The 15,960-nt window shown below is 44.7% G+C and overlaps 1 protein-coding gene across 4 annotated transcripts in view; it reads left to right on the top strand.

Annotated features, from left to right (window-relative positions):
* The window catches only part of GABRA5 (gamma-aminobutyric acid type A receptor subunit alpha5), a 93,450-nt gene extending 77,939 nt beyond the window's left edge, over positions 1-15,511 (top strand). For all 4 annotated transcript variants that reach the window (XM_073887385.1, XM_025852097.2, XM_073887386.1 and 1 more), the window contains exons 8-11: positions 5,045-5,188; positions 8,167-8,319; positions 10,413-10,624; positions 14,225-15,511. In XM_073887385.1, coding sequence (XP_073743486.1) covers positions 5,045-5,188; positions 8,167-8,319; positions 10,413-10,624; positions 14,225-14,527 — 812 coding nt within the window. In that variant the 3' untranslated portion in view covers positions 14,528-15,511. The remainder of the gene's footprint in view (positions 1-5,044; positions 5,189-8,166; positions 8,320-10,412; positions 10,625-14,224) is intronic.
* Positions 15,512-15,960: the final 449 nt, after the last annotated feature.

The raw sequence follows: 15,960 nt of genomic DNA, 5'->3' as shown, positions 1-15,960 counted from the left end.
GTCCTATAGCATTTACACAGTAGGAAGGAGATAGAAATCTCAGTGTTATTTATGTGGAACTCAGGGCACCTTCACAGTCTTAGCATATGCCCAGTGGTGCCTATGACCAGACATTTGGAAAGCAGCTTGCCAAGGCGCAGGGCATCATTAGCCCCCATGAACATCCTCAGTGCCCAGAGCCACCCATCTCCTCAGTAGAGAAGGGAAATTACAACAGGAAGCACTTGTGTCGGGGGGCTCCAATGCTGCCCATGTGAAAAATACACTTCTATATTACTTAAAACTTGAAAATAGAAGGTCATGTTAATTAAAAAAAAAATACCACTCAACATTTACCTGCAATGTGAGTTAGGTCTAGCATCCTTGATATTTCATCAATTGCTATAACAGTCTATTTACTTCCCTTTCATATCAGTAATATGCAGATAAATATCAGAATTATATCAGTAATTCTCATGGTTCTGACCCCACCCTTGTTTAGCAACTTTCTGATAAGTTGGCCTACCATTTGACCTTTGCTCAGGGACACGGTGCACTGGTTATTGGAAAAGACTACTATTAAGTATCCCACATCTAGGGGGAGAACATCTAGCAAAGGATAGAGAATGATACAACCTTATTGAAAAATATTTCAATATAGAAGACTCTTTTGGGTACCTCTCAGCCTATCAATAGTGATGCTGTCAGCTAGGAATGTCTGGGCATTTGCCTGGCCATATTACTCGTAGTGACATTTCTCTGAGTGGAGCCAATGCTGTGCTGGGATTAGCCCTGTGGTTCTCATAATGATTGCAAGATGCACCTCAGCAACAACCATTAGGGAACTTTGAAAAAAACATATATTATTCACAAGTCCTGCAAGGTACACTGCATGCCTGGGGCCACACGGCAAGGTCACAGGTAGAAAGAGGGAAAGGGAGAGCGCAGACCTAGGGTTCTTCCTTTATAGGGGTCTAGGTTGGGGTGACAAGGGTTTGGCAGGTTCACTCATTACTCTTGTCAAATTTAAAACACAAGAGCAAGAATTAGGGCATAGGAAGGGAAAAGTGGATGACTCCAGTGGCCAGCTATCTAGGTCACCCCAAGCTTTCTAAAAGGGGAACCTCATGGGTGGGGCGGCCTGGCTCTTTATTTAGTTGTGTAGCTGGCAGTGTGATCAAGAGGGATGTCTTTGAAGGGAGTGCCTCCAAAATCAAAAGCTTAACATCAGGTGCTTATATTACAATCAGAAAACCTTATTGTCAGGCACTTTCACTGCGAAGACCTAAATACGTGGAGAGATACATCATGTCCATGATGAAAAAGATGTCATGTCTCAGCATCCCTATATAATCTATAATATATAGATCCGGTTCAGTTCCAATATAAATCTCATCGGAGTATTTTTAAGGAAGCCAATTCTGACATGTATGTGGGTGAGCAGAGGACCAAGAATAGCCAGGGTCCCGTGAAGAAGAAAAGAGGGGGACCTGACCATTCTAGCTATTAGCATCTTCTGAACAGGACAAAAAAAGGGAGCAGAGCAAAAGATCCAGCAAAGAGAAGACCTGTGTGTGATGGAAACCCTACTTGGCAGAGCAAAGTCTGCAAGTGACTGGGTGGGAGAGACGGCTTGATGAGGTTGGTGGCAACACAGAAAACCACACGGAGAAAATGCCATTGGATGCCTTTTGTTTGGAAGATATATATAAATACAATCAACTCCTGGTGATTAAGGCCCTAAGGGTGAAGGATGACGCATTAAAACTTTGATAATGCACGTGTAATATAGTGTGACCTCAGAACAGGGAGGGCCTCTGAAATAAGATGCAGAGTGATGAAAAGATGGATAAATTTGGCTAAAACTAATGTTTATCAAAAAAGAAAAAAAGCCATCAACACAGTGAAATAGCCACAAATTTGAAGATATGTGTAACACATAGAACAAAATGTATCAGAATATATAAAGGAAACGTGAATCAAATGGGTAAAAACATGAACAAATTTCACAAAGAAAACATAGGCAAATCCAAAAAGAAAAAAGCTTCGTTTAGTGACTTCTGCCCAGAAAGTAAAACCACAAAGCAAACTATGCAGTGGTTATCATAAAATTCAGAATACCACCTTGTAAGGAGGAGGTGAGCTTTCAGTGAGTCATGCACAGAGGGTTTTGAAGCTTCTGCTGTTTTCCTCTGTATTAAGTTCAGTGTTTCAACAAAGATGCTGATTTTATTATTTTTCAACTGTTACAGGTACTCTTTTGCACATAAATGAAGAAAAGGTAGTGATGTACATTAGCAAAGAAACATCCACACTTTTCAGTAGGACTCTTGGTTGTTCCTGAGACCATTTTCCTGGCTTCTATCTGTTAAAGATCTCTGATCTAAGTGGATAGTTTTGCTGGTTCAGCCTAACTGCTCCAGGGGTCCTTCATGGTGCAGTGAGCTAGCCCCTCCTCGTGGAGAGTTGCAGGGCATGTTTTCCTAATTAGGGAGGCCTCCCCTGCCAGCAAGGGCAGCAGACCTCAGCAGTTGATCCCTCATCTCGGAGACATCTACAGATTCCTCACCTGGCGGGGGGTGCATGGTTCCTTTCAACCTGGAGTGAGGGTCGTGCTCTGTTTAAGTAGCTAGGAGCAAGCATACAGCTTTGTTCAAAAGGTGTCAGAGTGGTTGGATGTGGCATCTGTTCAGACTCATGGACTTGATTACGGGGCAGGTGTGCTGGTTTACTTCCAGGGGCCTCAAGAGACATCTGGAACAAATAAGCCTGTCAGTTCTTCAAAGCCAACTGCTCTTGCCGGGGTGGCCAGATCCTGCTAGGCCCTGGGGCCACTCCTGAGCCATCATCTGAAGCCTGTAACACAGGCCTCCCGGACAGCACATTCCCTGTGCCCTCCCATGGCAGTGCCTGCTGGTCCAGTGGTTTGCTGTTCTCCCCTCAGCTTCTCAAACTCTAGACCCTGCAGCACCCGAGAAAGGCATGCTCCTCCCTCTCCTTTTCTCCACCAGCACTCCTCAGGTGATCTCACCAGCCTCTGCTTCAGTCACATCCTTAACCTGGGACCATTCCCATGAACTAACTCGTATAACTGTCCGCTCAGCATCCCTAAGTAAAACCCTTGAAGGTCTCAACTCTGACACGTTGGCACTGGCGCTGCTGCCTTTTCACCAAAGCCAGGTCCTTCCAGAATCTTTGCCATCCTCCTACATGCAAATGACCTGTCCAGATGCCCAGCCTGGCCACCTTCTCCCTCTCACACCTCACATGATTCATTAGCGACTGGATGACCCTTTCCTTTAACAGGTATCCCTAATTTCTCCTCTTTTTGCCCCTGCCCACCACTATCATCTTCCACCTGGATTATTTTAATACTGCCCTCGGCAGTTTCCCGTTTCTGTCTGGTTCCCACCTCCGTTCTATTCCCCCATCTCAGTCAGATGGATCCTTTTAAAGCATAAGTTAGAATATGTCACGTATTTGCTTAACCCCTCACCCCTACCTCTGTATTTTCTGACTAGCTCAGAGCAAAAGTCAGAGGCCTTAAAATGGCCTTGAGGCACCATTTTATCTGGTCTTTTTCTCTGCCCTCTCCCCTCTGCCCTGTCCAGCCACAGTGCCTGCCTGGCTTCTCAGGCATTGCAGGCATGCTCCCGCCTCAGGACCTTTGTAGCACCCATTCGTCCGATTGCTTGTCCTCCTGACAGCCACATGGCCAGCTCCTGGACATTTCTTGGGTCTCCTAAGTTAGGCCTTTCCAGACAATGCCATTTAAAATAGTGTGTAGTTCTCTATAGCATTAACACACCTATTACATGTTTTATGTCTTTGTTCTCCATCTACCTGTTCTAGTTTTCTATTGCTCCATGACAAGTTATCACAAATTTAGCAGTTTAAAGCAACACATGTGTAACTAACCTTGTTGTGGTAATCATTTCACAATTTATACATATATCAAATCATTACATTGTACAACTTAAGCTTACACAATGTTACATGTCAATTATATCTCAATAAAGCTGGAAAAAAAGAAAAAAGAAAACAATATCTTTATTGTCTTAGAGTTCTATAGGTCAGAATACAATGTGTTTGCCTGATGTCTCTGTGCGGGGTCCCACTGGCCAGAGTTATAGTGTTGTCAGGGCTGCATTTCTTTCTGGGGTGAATCTACTTCTAGCTTCATTCAGGTTGTTGGCAGGATTCAGTTCTGTGTGGCTGCAGGTTTGAAATCCCTGTTTTCTGCTACCTGTCACCTGGGGGGATCATTCTCACTGCTCACACTCCGTGGCCCCTTCCTCCATCTTCATGACGGTCAAGTACTTCATGCCTCACATCTCTCTGAGCTGGGTCTCTGACTGGCTCCAGCTGGAGGAAGTTCTCTGTTTTGAAGGCTCAAGTGATTATATTGGGTGTACTGGGATAATCCAGGATAATCTTCTGATTTAAAGACCCATAGCCTTAACTCCATCTGTATAGTGCTATTTGCCATATAAGGTAACAGTCATAGGCATGATACCAGGGGGAGGAAGTCTTACCTACCATGCCACCCTCCCAAGGACAGCATTGGACAACAGGAAAGAAGTACCAGTTGCAAATGTGGAACCTTTGTCATAGCTAATGCACTCGGGTGCCACTCATGTGCTCTATGCATTAGGTCATCAAGGAGCTTGTATCATGGTAGCAGGAGCCCTAAGAAGTAGCTGCTATTACCGCCCCATTTTACAGATGGAAGAACTGAGACACAGAGCATAAGTGACTTGCCCAAGACCACAGAGCTGGGAGAGCCCCCAGCACTGTGGTCTCAGTCCATGCAATAGTGTACCCTATGGAGAAAACACATCCTAGGAAGCACCAGGCACTGATTGCTGACCACTCAGATCTTTGAAATGAAAAGGACCTGAACAGTGGTGACGTCTGCCCTGGTTTGACCACCCTGTGCATTCTTCAGGTCCTTTAACTTGGACCTTCCAGTCATCTCTCTTGTTACTTTTATAAACATCTTTGGTTGTGCCAGGCAGAAAATAATTCCATGTTTCTACCACCTTCTCCCCCCCACCCCATACAGATGCATATCCTAATTCCGAAGTTGTCTATGTCTGGACTAATGGCACCACTAAGTCAGTGGTGGTGGCAGAAGATGGCTCCAGGCTGAACCAGTACCACTTGATGGGGCAGACGGTGGGCACAGAGAACATCAGCACCAGCACAGGTGAGACCCAAGTGAATGCAGAATGCCACACCTGGGAGAGCTCAGGGCTCCTGTGGCATGTTTGTGGGAAGGATGCCCCCCAGGCTCATCTCAGTTCTACTTAGCAATCTGGGGCACAGCTCCAGTACTGGCCACAAAGAGCCCTCCAGTTCGGGTCCCAGTCCCTGCAGTGGCACACGGAGGCACCAGCTACAGTGACTGGCAGTACTAAGGGCAATAGGAGGTATAATCTCAGGTGTGTTTGCCTTCGTGTGAGCACACCCCTGTGATTGCATGCTCTGCCTGGAAGCCACATGAACCTGCTTCTGTAGCACAGCCCCTGCTTCAAGCACTGAGACACAGAGGCAGCAGTCTCTGTGCCAGTTCAGTCCCAGGGGCTGAATTTTGGTAAGCACAACCAAGCAGCGTAGAAAGAGCTGAGGCCTTACCAAGAAGGAAGGGGCTCTCGCTCTCACATGCATAGGGCTGGGCTGAGTACCACAGGCCCAGTACAGCCTGGCTTCACCTAATGTAAAATGGGTGAGGTGTCCAAAAGAACAGAGTGTGTTCTGCTTGCTGCACTGCAATGTGTGTCCTTGGTTGACTCCTGGCCACAGGAGGCCCAACCTTAGCAGTCAGGAGGCTTGGCTGTTAGCAGAAGAGGAGACTCCAGGGCCACAGAGTCTCCACAGCAGAGAAGAAAAGTGTAGCAGGGATGGCGTGGGCCCTGTCACGGGGATGAGTTGTAAGCCCCAAAACGTACCCTGGTCAGCACCACTCTTTGTCTGCACTGCCAAACTCACAGCCGGCAGGAAGCTCACGGACGTTGAGTGCATGCCCTCTCTACGTACAGGCTCCCAGAGCCTGCCCACTGGCCTTGTGCTGGGCATCCTGGGGAGAGAGGGAGAGCCTGGCAGGACTGGGAGGGTGGTAGCCTGACCTTATGGGAACAGTGAAAAGGTGGCATGACAGATGTGTGGGGTAAAGAATCGCCATGCTAATGGAGGATGCTACAGTTCAGAATTGTTTCATATGGTTCTTTAAAAATGTGTAAATGGGGTTTCTGCCTCTTTGCATTCTAAAAAGATGGTCTTTTTAAAAAACATTATCTGATATTGTTACCTTCAACTGAAAAATAAAACAAATGAGATGGGGGTGAAGGGATGGGCAAAATGGGTGAAGGAGAGTGGAAGATAGGGGTTTCCTATGAAGGCATGAGTTAGTCACGGGAATAAAAGGCACAGCATAAGGAGTATAGTCAGTGATACTGTAATAAGGGTGTATTGGGACAGATGGAAGCTACACTTGTGGCAAATACAGCATAACGCATACACTTGTTGAATCACTATATTGTACACCCAAAACTAGTGTCACATTGTGTGTCAACTATACTCAAAAAAAAAAAAAAACAGAATGAAAAGAACAACAGTAAAAGCATTATAAGTAAGAGAGTAATATCAAACCCTACTGCAGAGGAATAAAGTGGCATTTCTCCTCTTCTCAGATGTTAAGGAGACGCAAAATTGGATTGCGTTAAAGGTCCGGTCCATGCTATCAGACATATCTCGTCCTCCTCTTTGTTGCTGTGACAGAGCCAGCTCAGCCACTTTCTGCTCTGACCTGCCTTGGAACTATGGGGAAAGTGTGGTCTGCCGCTGCTGGTGTGTGGCAGGCACTGCTGAGAATTTTGCTCTCTATTTCTGTAAGGGGCAGATTTTGCTGCATGAGGTTCCCTCTGCCTCTGACATCTAGCCAGCTGTGAGAAAAGGCAGGGGCACATCCACAGCTGGCCATGCTGAGCTCCGGGCTCTGATTACAAAAGCAAGCGTCAGGGCTGTGTTATCTGGCTCAGACGTCCCAGTGCTCTACACTGGTCTCCAGCAGACTGCCCCCTGAATAGATGGCTCCCACCGGGTCTGCTTCAGGGGGGCCTCACGCCCTTGCTCCCCACTTCACAGTTCCACGCGGCCACACCGTCTACTCCTTGCAATTCAGTGAAAGAACTCTTGTCCTCAGATCAGCTTAACTCTGCCTCCGCTTCTCAAAGCAGCCTTCCCATCTCCCCAGGGCGCAGTCACAGAGATGAACAGTACAGCACAGGGAACAGTCAATCATATTGTAATAATGTTATACGGTGACCGACGATGGCTACACTTATCATGGTGAGCACCGAGTAATGTACAGAATTGCCGAATCAATATGTTGTACTCCTGAAACTTACGTAACATTGTATGTTAACCATACTTCAATAAAAAAAAAAAAATTCTAGCCCTGGAGCCTCTCCAGCTGACAGCCATTCACACGCCCTCCCACCGCAGCCCGTCTCGGCTCCTTACCAGTTCACCATCAAGGTAGCATCATTCTCAGCAATGAACGGAAGGTCCCCGCGGGCCTCCCACACTGCCAGGCAGATCCAGAGAAGGCACTGGGGCATCGCCAAGGAAATGCCCCAATCTCCCTGGTAGGCGGCGGGAGGGAAGGGCTGCCCGGACCTGTGGCTTCCTCCAGCTACTGGTGCTCACCCTCCACCTCGGTCAGGCAGGGAGCACAGAGCAGGGGGGTGGTCACCCCTAGCTTCTTCCAGCCTTCTCTGGCTGGGAAATAGGGAGAAAAATTCTCCACCTGCAGCAGGGCTCTGTGATGTCCTGAGTTCTATCTGGAGAGGCTAAATCCTGAAATCCTGATGGCAGTAGCAGCGAGGGGGTGGGCAGAGAGTGACACAGATTATGACCAGGGATTAGGAAAACACACAAATCTGATTTTCCCCAGGAAAAACATCCACCAGCAAAGGCTCTTCAGAGGCTGTGGCTCAGAAAACTTACTTATAAAATGACAGTTAAGAAATCCTGCATCCCCCATTCTCTCCTTCACCCCAACAATACAAACTAATAGTTTTCCAAGGGGAAGGTGGAGAGAAGGACCACCTCTGGTCCGGGAGCAGGAGTGACAGACAGGATCTAGGACAGGTGGTTATCCTGCATGAATTTGCTTATTTGCAGGCGAATACACAATCATGACGGCTCATTTCCATCTGAAGAGGAAGATCGGGTACTTTGTCATCCAGACCTACCTTCCCTGCATAATGACCGTGATCTTGTCACAGGTGTCCTTTTGGCTGAACAGAGAATCGGTCCCTGCCAGGACAGTGTTTGGTGAGTGTTCCCAAGCCAGACCTGCACAGGTGTTTTGGGACTGCTTCTAACTACCTCCAAACAGCAGCCTCCAAACTCCTAGTGTCTACTGTCTGTTCTGTGACCTGGAAAACAAACAGACCAATTAGTTAAGAAGTCAGTGTAAGGATTAGGATTTAGGATGGCTCTCTAACAAGGGTTTGGGAAATGATGCATGGTCTATTTGATCATTGTTTCCATTTTGAAAAGCCTTTGCTGGTAGCTTTTTTTATAAGATTTGAAACTGCCGGCAATCTGTCTTATGTGAGATTTTGCTACAGTATTTTCACACTTCTCCCGAAGTACCACTTTGTATGTTATCAGGCAGTTTTCTTTGAAATGTGAGTGCCACTTTAAAATGAACTCCCAAGGGGCATTCAATCCATCATATGTTATATGGTAATAATAAATTACATATCTATATATCATATATACCATCATATTTATGGGGTATATGATATGAATATGTGGATATTTGTATATATATATGTAATGCATATATATTATACATAGATATGCACATGTACATATACACATATATATGATAAGAATCTGGAACAACATCATTTGGCATCCCTAAGACATACATTAGGTTTAGCAAGATCTAGTTCAGGAGGTACCTCGGCAGAGTAGACATAACCACCAGTGACATGACGTACTGGGTACTCTACTGATTTCCTAGGGCTCCATATCAAAGTACCATGCCCTGAGTGGCTTAAACAATGGAAATTAGTTGTCTCAGTTCTGGAGGCTACAGGCCCCAAATCAAGAGGTCAGCAAAGCTGGTTCCTTCTGAGGACTGTGAGGGAAGGTTCTGTTTCTGGTCTCTCTCCTAGCTGGTAGCTCCTTGGCTTGTGGCAGATAATTCCAGTCTTCGCACACCGTGTGCATTTCTGTGGCACAAGTCATATTGGATCAGGGCCTGCTCTAACAATCTCATTTTAACTTGATTACTTGCGTAAAGGCTGTATTTACAAGTAAGGTTACATTCTGAAATTCTGGGGTTTAGGACTTCAACATATGGATTCGGGGGAACACAATTCAACCCGTAACAAGTGCATTGCACCCACACCCCATGCACGTAGGTGCACCCTCATGCAGACAAAACTTCAGTAAGGAGGAGGGCACAGAGCATGTGGAAGCTGCATGGGCTGCGAAGGGTCCTGCAGACCTGGGTCCGAATATGGGTTCTCATTTGCCAGCTAGTGAAATGGGGGACATTGCTAAATATTTTTAAATCTTTAAGCTTGTTGCCTGTGAATTGGGATAATGACACCCATCCAGAATGTGGCTTAGATCAGTCTGGCACTTAGTGGATACTAGAGAGATGGCTCATAATCTGCCAGTCCTGGATGTCCCCCTACAACAGTCTGGCCTTGTTGCATGGTCATTGCAGAGTTTCCACAGAAGCCAAGGCGGACAACCACAGGCGCCTCACACAAGGGCTTTGAGTGGACATTGATCCCTCTTGGATAGAGTGAAGTGCTGAGATCCAGATTCAGACACAGTATTTCTATTGCACTTGGCTGCTCGGTTCCTGGAGGTCTGCAAGTTGGGTGAATCATGTAAAAGCAAGTCTGTGTCTTCAGTTTGCCTTGAGCCCAGTACTCACAGGGTGCATAGCAAATTTTATTGAAACACTTCACTAGGTGGCGCATGAATGTCATTACCTGTTCTCAGTTGGGTATCGCCCCGTTGCCGCAGAGGAATACCACCTATTCAACACATCATTCCTGGACACGAGCTCTCTGCTGGGCTTGGTTCGGGACAAGAGGGACACAAAGTATGTGTATATATCAGACCCAGTTCCTACCCTCCTCAGTTTATATTCTAGAGGAAGGAGCCAATTAATAAGATAAATCAAATAAGCAATATAAATGCTATGAGTGTGTTAAATGTTAGGAAAACAGGAGAGAGGGGAAGTTCTGTCTGGGGATAAAAGTAACCAGTTCCTTTCCTGTCTTCATCTGTCAGGGTCAAGGATATTATACTAGGGTCTGGGTGCCAATACTGATTTCTGTTTCCATTCTCTCTGCCTGACCACTCCCCCCCCGCCCCGTCACTAACAACCACAGGGGTGACCACGGTGCTGACCATGACGACCCTCAGCATCAGTGCTCGGAACTCTCTGCCCAAAGTGGCTTATGCAACAGCCATGGACTGGTTCATAGCTGTGTGCTACGCTTTTGTGTTCTCCGCGCTGATTGAGTTTGCTACCGTCAACTATTTCACAAAGAGAGGCTGGGCCTGGGATGGCAAAAAAGCATCAGAAGCAGCCAAGGTCAAGGTAAATTTTCTCCCTTCATTTCCACCTTCCTCCAGAGAAAATGTGCCTGAAATAAAATATCAACTACAAGACAGGTGTTTCTCCTCCGCATCTCCCCCCCGCCCCGCCAATGAAAAAATACCCCCTTCCCTTATGTTCAAGGACCCTATCAAGTCTTTTTTTTTAAGATTTTATTTATTTATTTGAGAGAGAATGAGAGAGAGAGAGAGCATGAGGGGGGGAGGGTCAGAGGGAGAAGCAGACTCCCTGCTGAGCAGGGAGCCCGATACAGGACTCTATCCCGGGATTCCAGACTCATGACCTAAGCCGAAGGCAGTCCCTTAACCAACTGAGCCACCCAGGCGTCCTACCCTATCAAGTCTTATTGCAAGAGGTCCTGTTTCAACTTTGTTTTGAATCATCCGCTTTGATCAAGCAAAAGGTTTGATGTCATGTGAATGGCTTGGGCTTGCGAAGACTTAGGCCTATTATTTTTGCTAAAGTACCTCCTGTCTGTTCAGTGATTACTTGTCCAGTTTTGAATTATACATCTTCTGTTCACTCTTTTGTCACTTCAAAGCAGTAGATCTTCTGCAGGGTGGCTTTAAAGACGTGAGGAGAACAATGTGACCTCCTAGAAGCCTCAAAACATACCCAGTTCCACTGAGGAGATGATTTGGTTCACTTAAATGATATACAGTAATTGTGGAAAGCATTAGTCTGTTCAAAGCAATTAAATGCCAGGTATTTAGAGGATGATTGATGCCTAAATCTAAGGAATAGTTGAAGAAAAGAGGTTACACAGAATTCCAAGCTGAACCAAGTCCTTGGGGGAGATGAGAATAACATATACGGGACAGAAAATAAAACAGCACAGCATAAACTGCTAATTATACCATGCATTAAACAAATAGGTAAAGCTTTTCCTCTGAGACAAGAGCTGGCCAAAGTTAACAGGGTAGACTTGAAGTAAAAATCTGTCCTTAAAAATCAAAAATCTGTCCATGAGAACTCAGCATGAAGGGAGTCCTGGAAGATATTATAGAAGACTGGAATTGTGTGGCCTGACCTCCCAACCAGGGCCACAAATCAGGAATGGCAACCCAGGACACTCTTTTTATTGAGAACATTCAGCTGTGTCTCATTGATGGCTTAATGCTTGCTTTTTGCATTTAACACAGCAATTTCCTTTCTCCTTCCCAGAAGTCCCCTCCCATGCCAGTTTCAGTCTTGGAAAACCCATTTCCAAGTCCACCTTCCCTGTTTGGAGGAAGGCCTAGTAGGATCCATGCTGGGCCCTCTCAAGGGAGAAGGGACAGGAGGGAGGGCCTTGACAAGTAGCAACCTCAGGAGTGGATGTTTTGGGGGTTAGGGACCAAGTGGGAGAATAGGAGTGAGCTGACCACGGTGGATGATTTGTGGTGACCTGGGAAAACATTTGTAGAGGCAGACTGGGGATTCTTGACCAAAGCATCTGGACTTGGTGATGAAGACCAAAGGAGCCATGGAGGAGGTTTGTGGGGGGAAGAACATGAATGGAATCGGGAGAGAAGGCTTCCCAACACCCAGCATTGTGTTGCCAGAAATTAAATGATTACTAAGGGCTGGGTCTTGGTGGCCACGTGACAGTGGACTGGAGATAGCCACATCTGAGTAGGAAGGCAGATGGGAGCCTATTACAGGAATTAAGGCCTCAGGCTCATATCCATGAGTCTAAGAGAAAGGGATGAATGGAGAGCCCCAAAATGTCATGTAGGCTCACCATCTTTGTCAGCCACCACTTTCACACTTGGCTCCACTGTTGTTACTACTTGCCATAGATCCAAACCTGAAAGGAGAGGGAGAGTTGAAGCTAACACGGATTGCCTAGTCCTAAATTAGCACTGATCTTTTAGAATAAGCAGCACACTTCAGTGTCTTGGGCAACTTCAAGACTACATGTTGTTCTCCAGAGGGCTATGGTACTGGGGATCCTACCCCTTAGGCCTGAAAGGTGCTGTGCAGTTGAAGCATCAGGGCATCTAAAGGCATTTAGGCAGGCAAGTCACACTGTTAGACATGGATAGTACACATGAATTAGTAAACATAGTATTAGCCTACTCACATAAACTGACTTTTACTTAGAAGTAGAGAGCTTGAAAAATAGACTAGGTTCACCATTGTCACATGTTGGGATCTCCAGAGGCAAATGCCACCTAAGAGTTTGGGGTGCAGGGTATTTTTTAAGAGTGAACACCAGTGAAAGAACAGACCTTGTTTAGAGCAACATTCAGTGGAGGAAGACGTTGAAGTCAACTTTGAAGGAGTTGGTGCTGGAGGATATCTTCCAGCCACTCTGCCTGCAGTTGGGCAGCAAGTCATCCTGGAAAGGGGACCAGGGCACATCTCCAGGAACACTACAGCCATTGTGACTGTGCTGAATCCTGTGCTGCTGCTGCTCATCTCCCCAAGTAAAACATGCACTACCAGGACAGTTTAGTGTCTCCTAAAGTGTCTGTTCTTTTCTTGGCCCCACCAAAAAATGGGAGCCATTCAAGGTAGTTAAAAAAAAAAAAGTTTCTTCTGGCGGACCAGTGTGGATGCACACATGATCACTGGTATATGGAAGAGCTGTAGTATTTCTGAAGAGTGGCCCAGAGGGTCCCTACTCTGGCCCAGGACTGTTGTGGCTTACCTCACCATGTCCGCAGGTGGTCACCATGCTCTTTGCCTCTGGTTCCACATTTACTCTACCTCTCTTTTCACTTGCTTCTTCTTGCTCCTTGCTGCATGTGTTTCCTTTCTACTTGTTGCATGTGTTTCCTTTCTACTTGTTATCTTTTCCACAGTTTTAATGGTTGATATATTTTTTTCAATTTACTCTCCTGTGTTTTCTTAAGTAAATTTTACTTAATGGCACTATATTAATGGAACAGATTTTTGCAGTGTTTTATCATGTACATTTGCAAACTGACAGCAGTGTTTAAAGAATCTTACAATGAAAATCTCTCTATTATGAACATTTTATTATGCATGTGTCACTACTGTCTGTTTGTCTATCATCTATCTATCCATGCATTCACTCATCCTCAATCCATCTTATGTTCTTATCCATTTCAAAGTAAATTTTAAAGGACAGTACATTTCCCAGTAAATATATTTATATACATATAAATTTATGTATGTCATTAACTACAGTTCAGTATTTACCATTTGATTCTTTCAAAGAAAAATTTGCATAGTGTAAAATACAAGGATATTAAGGATACATTTGCTGCGTTTTGAACATGTTCACCTGTGTAACGCAAATCCCTGTCAAGATAGAGAACATCACTAGCACTCCAGAAATTTCACCATGCCAGTTCCCAATCAACAGAGGCCTTTCCAGTCTCCACCTCAACAAAGACAACTACTGTTCTGATTTTTTTTTTGCCATGAGTTATTTTGCCTGTTCTAGAATTTTTTATTCAAGACTGGCCATGTGGGGTTGTAGGCTTAGAAGTCTGTGAGAGAACTGCCCTCCCCAGAGCTAAGCTATGTTTCTCTATCTCTCTTTTGAGAGATAAACCTTTCGAATCTTCAAAAATGAGTTGACAGTTGCCTGCAAATGTCATGCCCTTACAATCTTATTATATTTTGCAGAAAAAGGAGCGGGAACTCATATTAAATAAGTCCACAAATGCTTATACTACTGGGAAGATGACCCACCCCCCCAACATCCCAAAGGAACAGACCCCTGCAGGGACCTCAAATGCATCTTCAGCTTCAGTAAAGCCTTCTGAAGAGAAGACTTCTGAAAACAAAAAGACTTACAACAGCATCAGCAAGATTGACAAAATGTCCCGAATTGTATTCCCAGTCTTGTTTGGCACTTTCAACTTAGTTTACTGGGCAACATATTTGAATAGGGAACCGGTGATTAAAGGGGCTGCCTCTCCAAAATAACCCACCGCACTCCCAAACTCCAAGAGAGCCATACTTCCAGCAGAATGGTACCAAGGAGAGGTTGAGCTCAGAGGGATTTTCCATATTCGGGCACTATCTTTCAGGAAATTTTTGCATGTTTAATAATATGTACAAATAATATTGCCTTGATGTTTCTATATATAACGTCAGATGTTTCAAAGATGTCACATTGATAAATAAAGCAAACAACTTTCTAGAAAAACAGGAGACAATGGCTCTGACACTCAGATACTCAGTATCTTACACTGATAGTTTACAAACAAGATAAGTATATTTTTAACTGTTCCAAGTGTTACCTAACAATGTTTTTTATACTTCAAATGTCATTTCATACAAATTTTCCCAGCAAATAAATATTTTAGGAAATGCTCCATGATTATTACTTGACCAACTCTCTTGCAAGAAACAAAGATCACAAAGAGCACATTTTTCATTAAAAAGGAAACTGTGGGCATTTATGTACAAAACTAATTGCCTTTGATAATTCTTACTGTTCTGAAATTAGAAAGTACTGCATGATCTTACATTAAGAAATAGATTAGGCAAATATTTATGCAGATAAACTTAATAACAGAAATATATGGTATGTTAGATTAACAGCTAAATTATTTCCCCAAGGAAAATAATCAACTGCTTTAAAAATCTTTTTTTTTGGGGGGGGGAAGAAACATTTCTCTCCCCCCCAACCTCCCCACCCAACTGAATACTGATCAGAGGAAGAAAAGGAAGTGTTAACACAAAAAGCGATGTGATGATAGTCTTGGCATTTGGCCCATGCATTCACTGGCTGAAACATTGACCACCTCTTGCTGCAGCCAGTGCGTAGTGCTTCAGTGGTGAGAAATTGTAATTGAGTTATTTTTCATTTTGTTTCCTTGTACTTATTTCATGATTGACTTATTGCTCTGTTAGCTTTTGTATATGAACCTTAAATGTTCATTAAAAAATAAAAAATGAACCAATCCTATGGATAAATGTCATTTTTTGAAAAAAAAATCCATATTTTGGTGGGCTCATTTCCTAAAAATGACATAAAACCAGTCATGAAATTGCTTGCAAAAAAAGCTCTTGGTGGTTCATGTCTGTTTGAATCTAATTCTCTAGAGTAGCATAGTAAAGAGTAAGCAATTTCGACCACGGGGTAAATGAGTAAAACAAGAAGTCCATTGCCATCACATATGTCACATGGGTCTCTACCTGATAGAATCCTACCTAAGGGTGTTCCCACAGTGGGTGCTTGCTATGGGCAAGGTAACTGCTCAGTCCTTCCTCCTTCCTTTTGCTGTTTATGGATGCAAAGTACTGCATTTGGACCATCTACTTACTGTTGAAGGGAAGTATCCAGGAATGACATGTATAAAATAAACACTTCCTGCCTCCTCTGTGACTCAGTTGGATTTATAAAAGGGAAG

The sequence above is a fragment of the Callorhinus ursinus genome, unplaced genomic scaffold, assembly GCF_003265705.2.
Source record: "Callorhinus ursinus isolate GAN/ISIS: 27379988/994484 unplaced genomic scaffold, GSC_fseal_2.0 scaffold78, whole genome shotgun sequence".
NCBI classification, from domain to species: domain Eukaryota; kingdom Metazoa; phylum Chordata; class Mammalia; order Carnivora; family Otariidae; genus Callorhinus; species Callorhinus ursinus.
The sequence above is the reverse complement of the archived record's forward strand: the minus strand, read 5'-3'. Positions and strand labels throughout refer to the sequence as shown.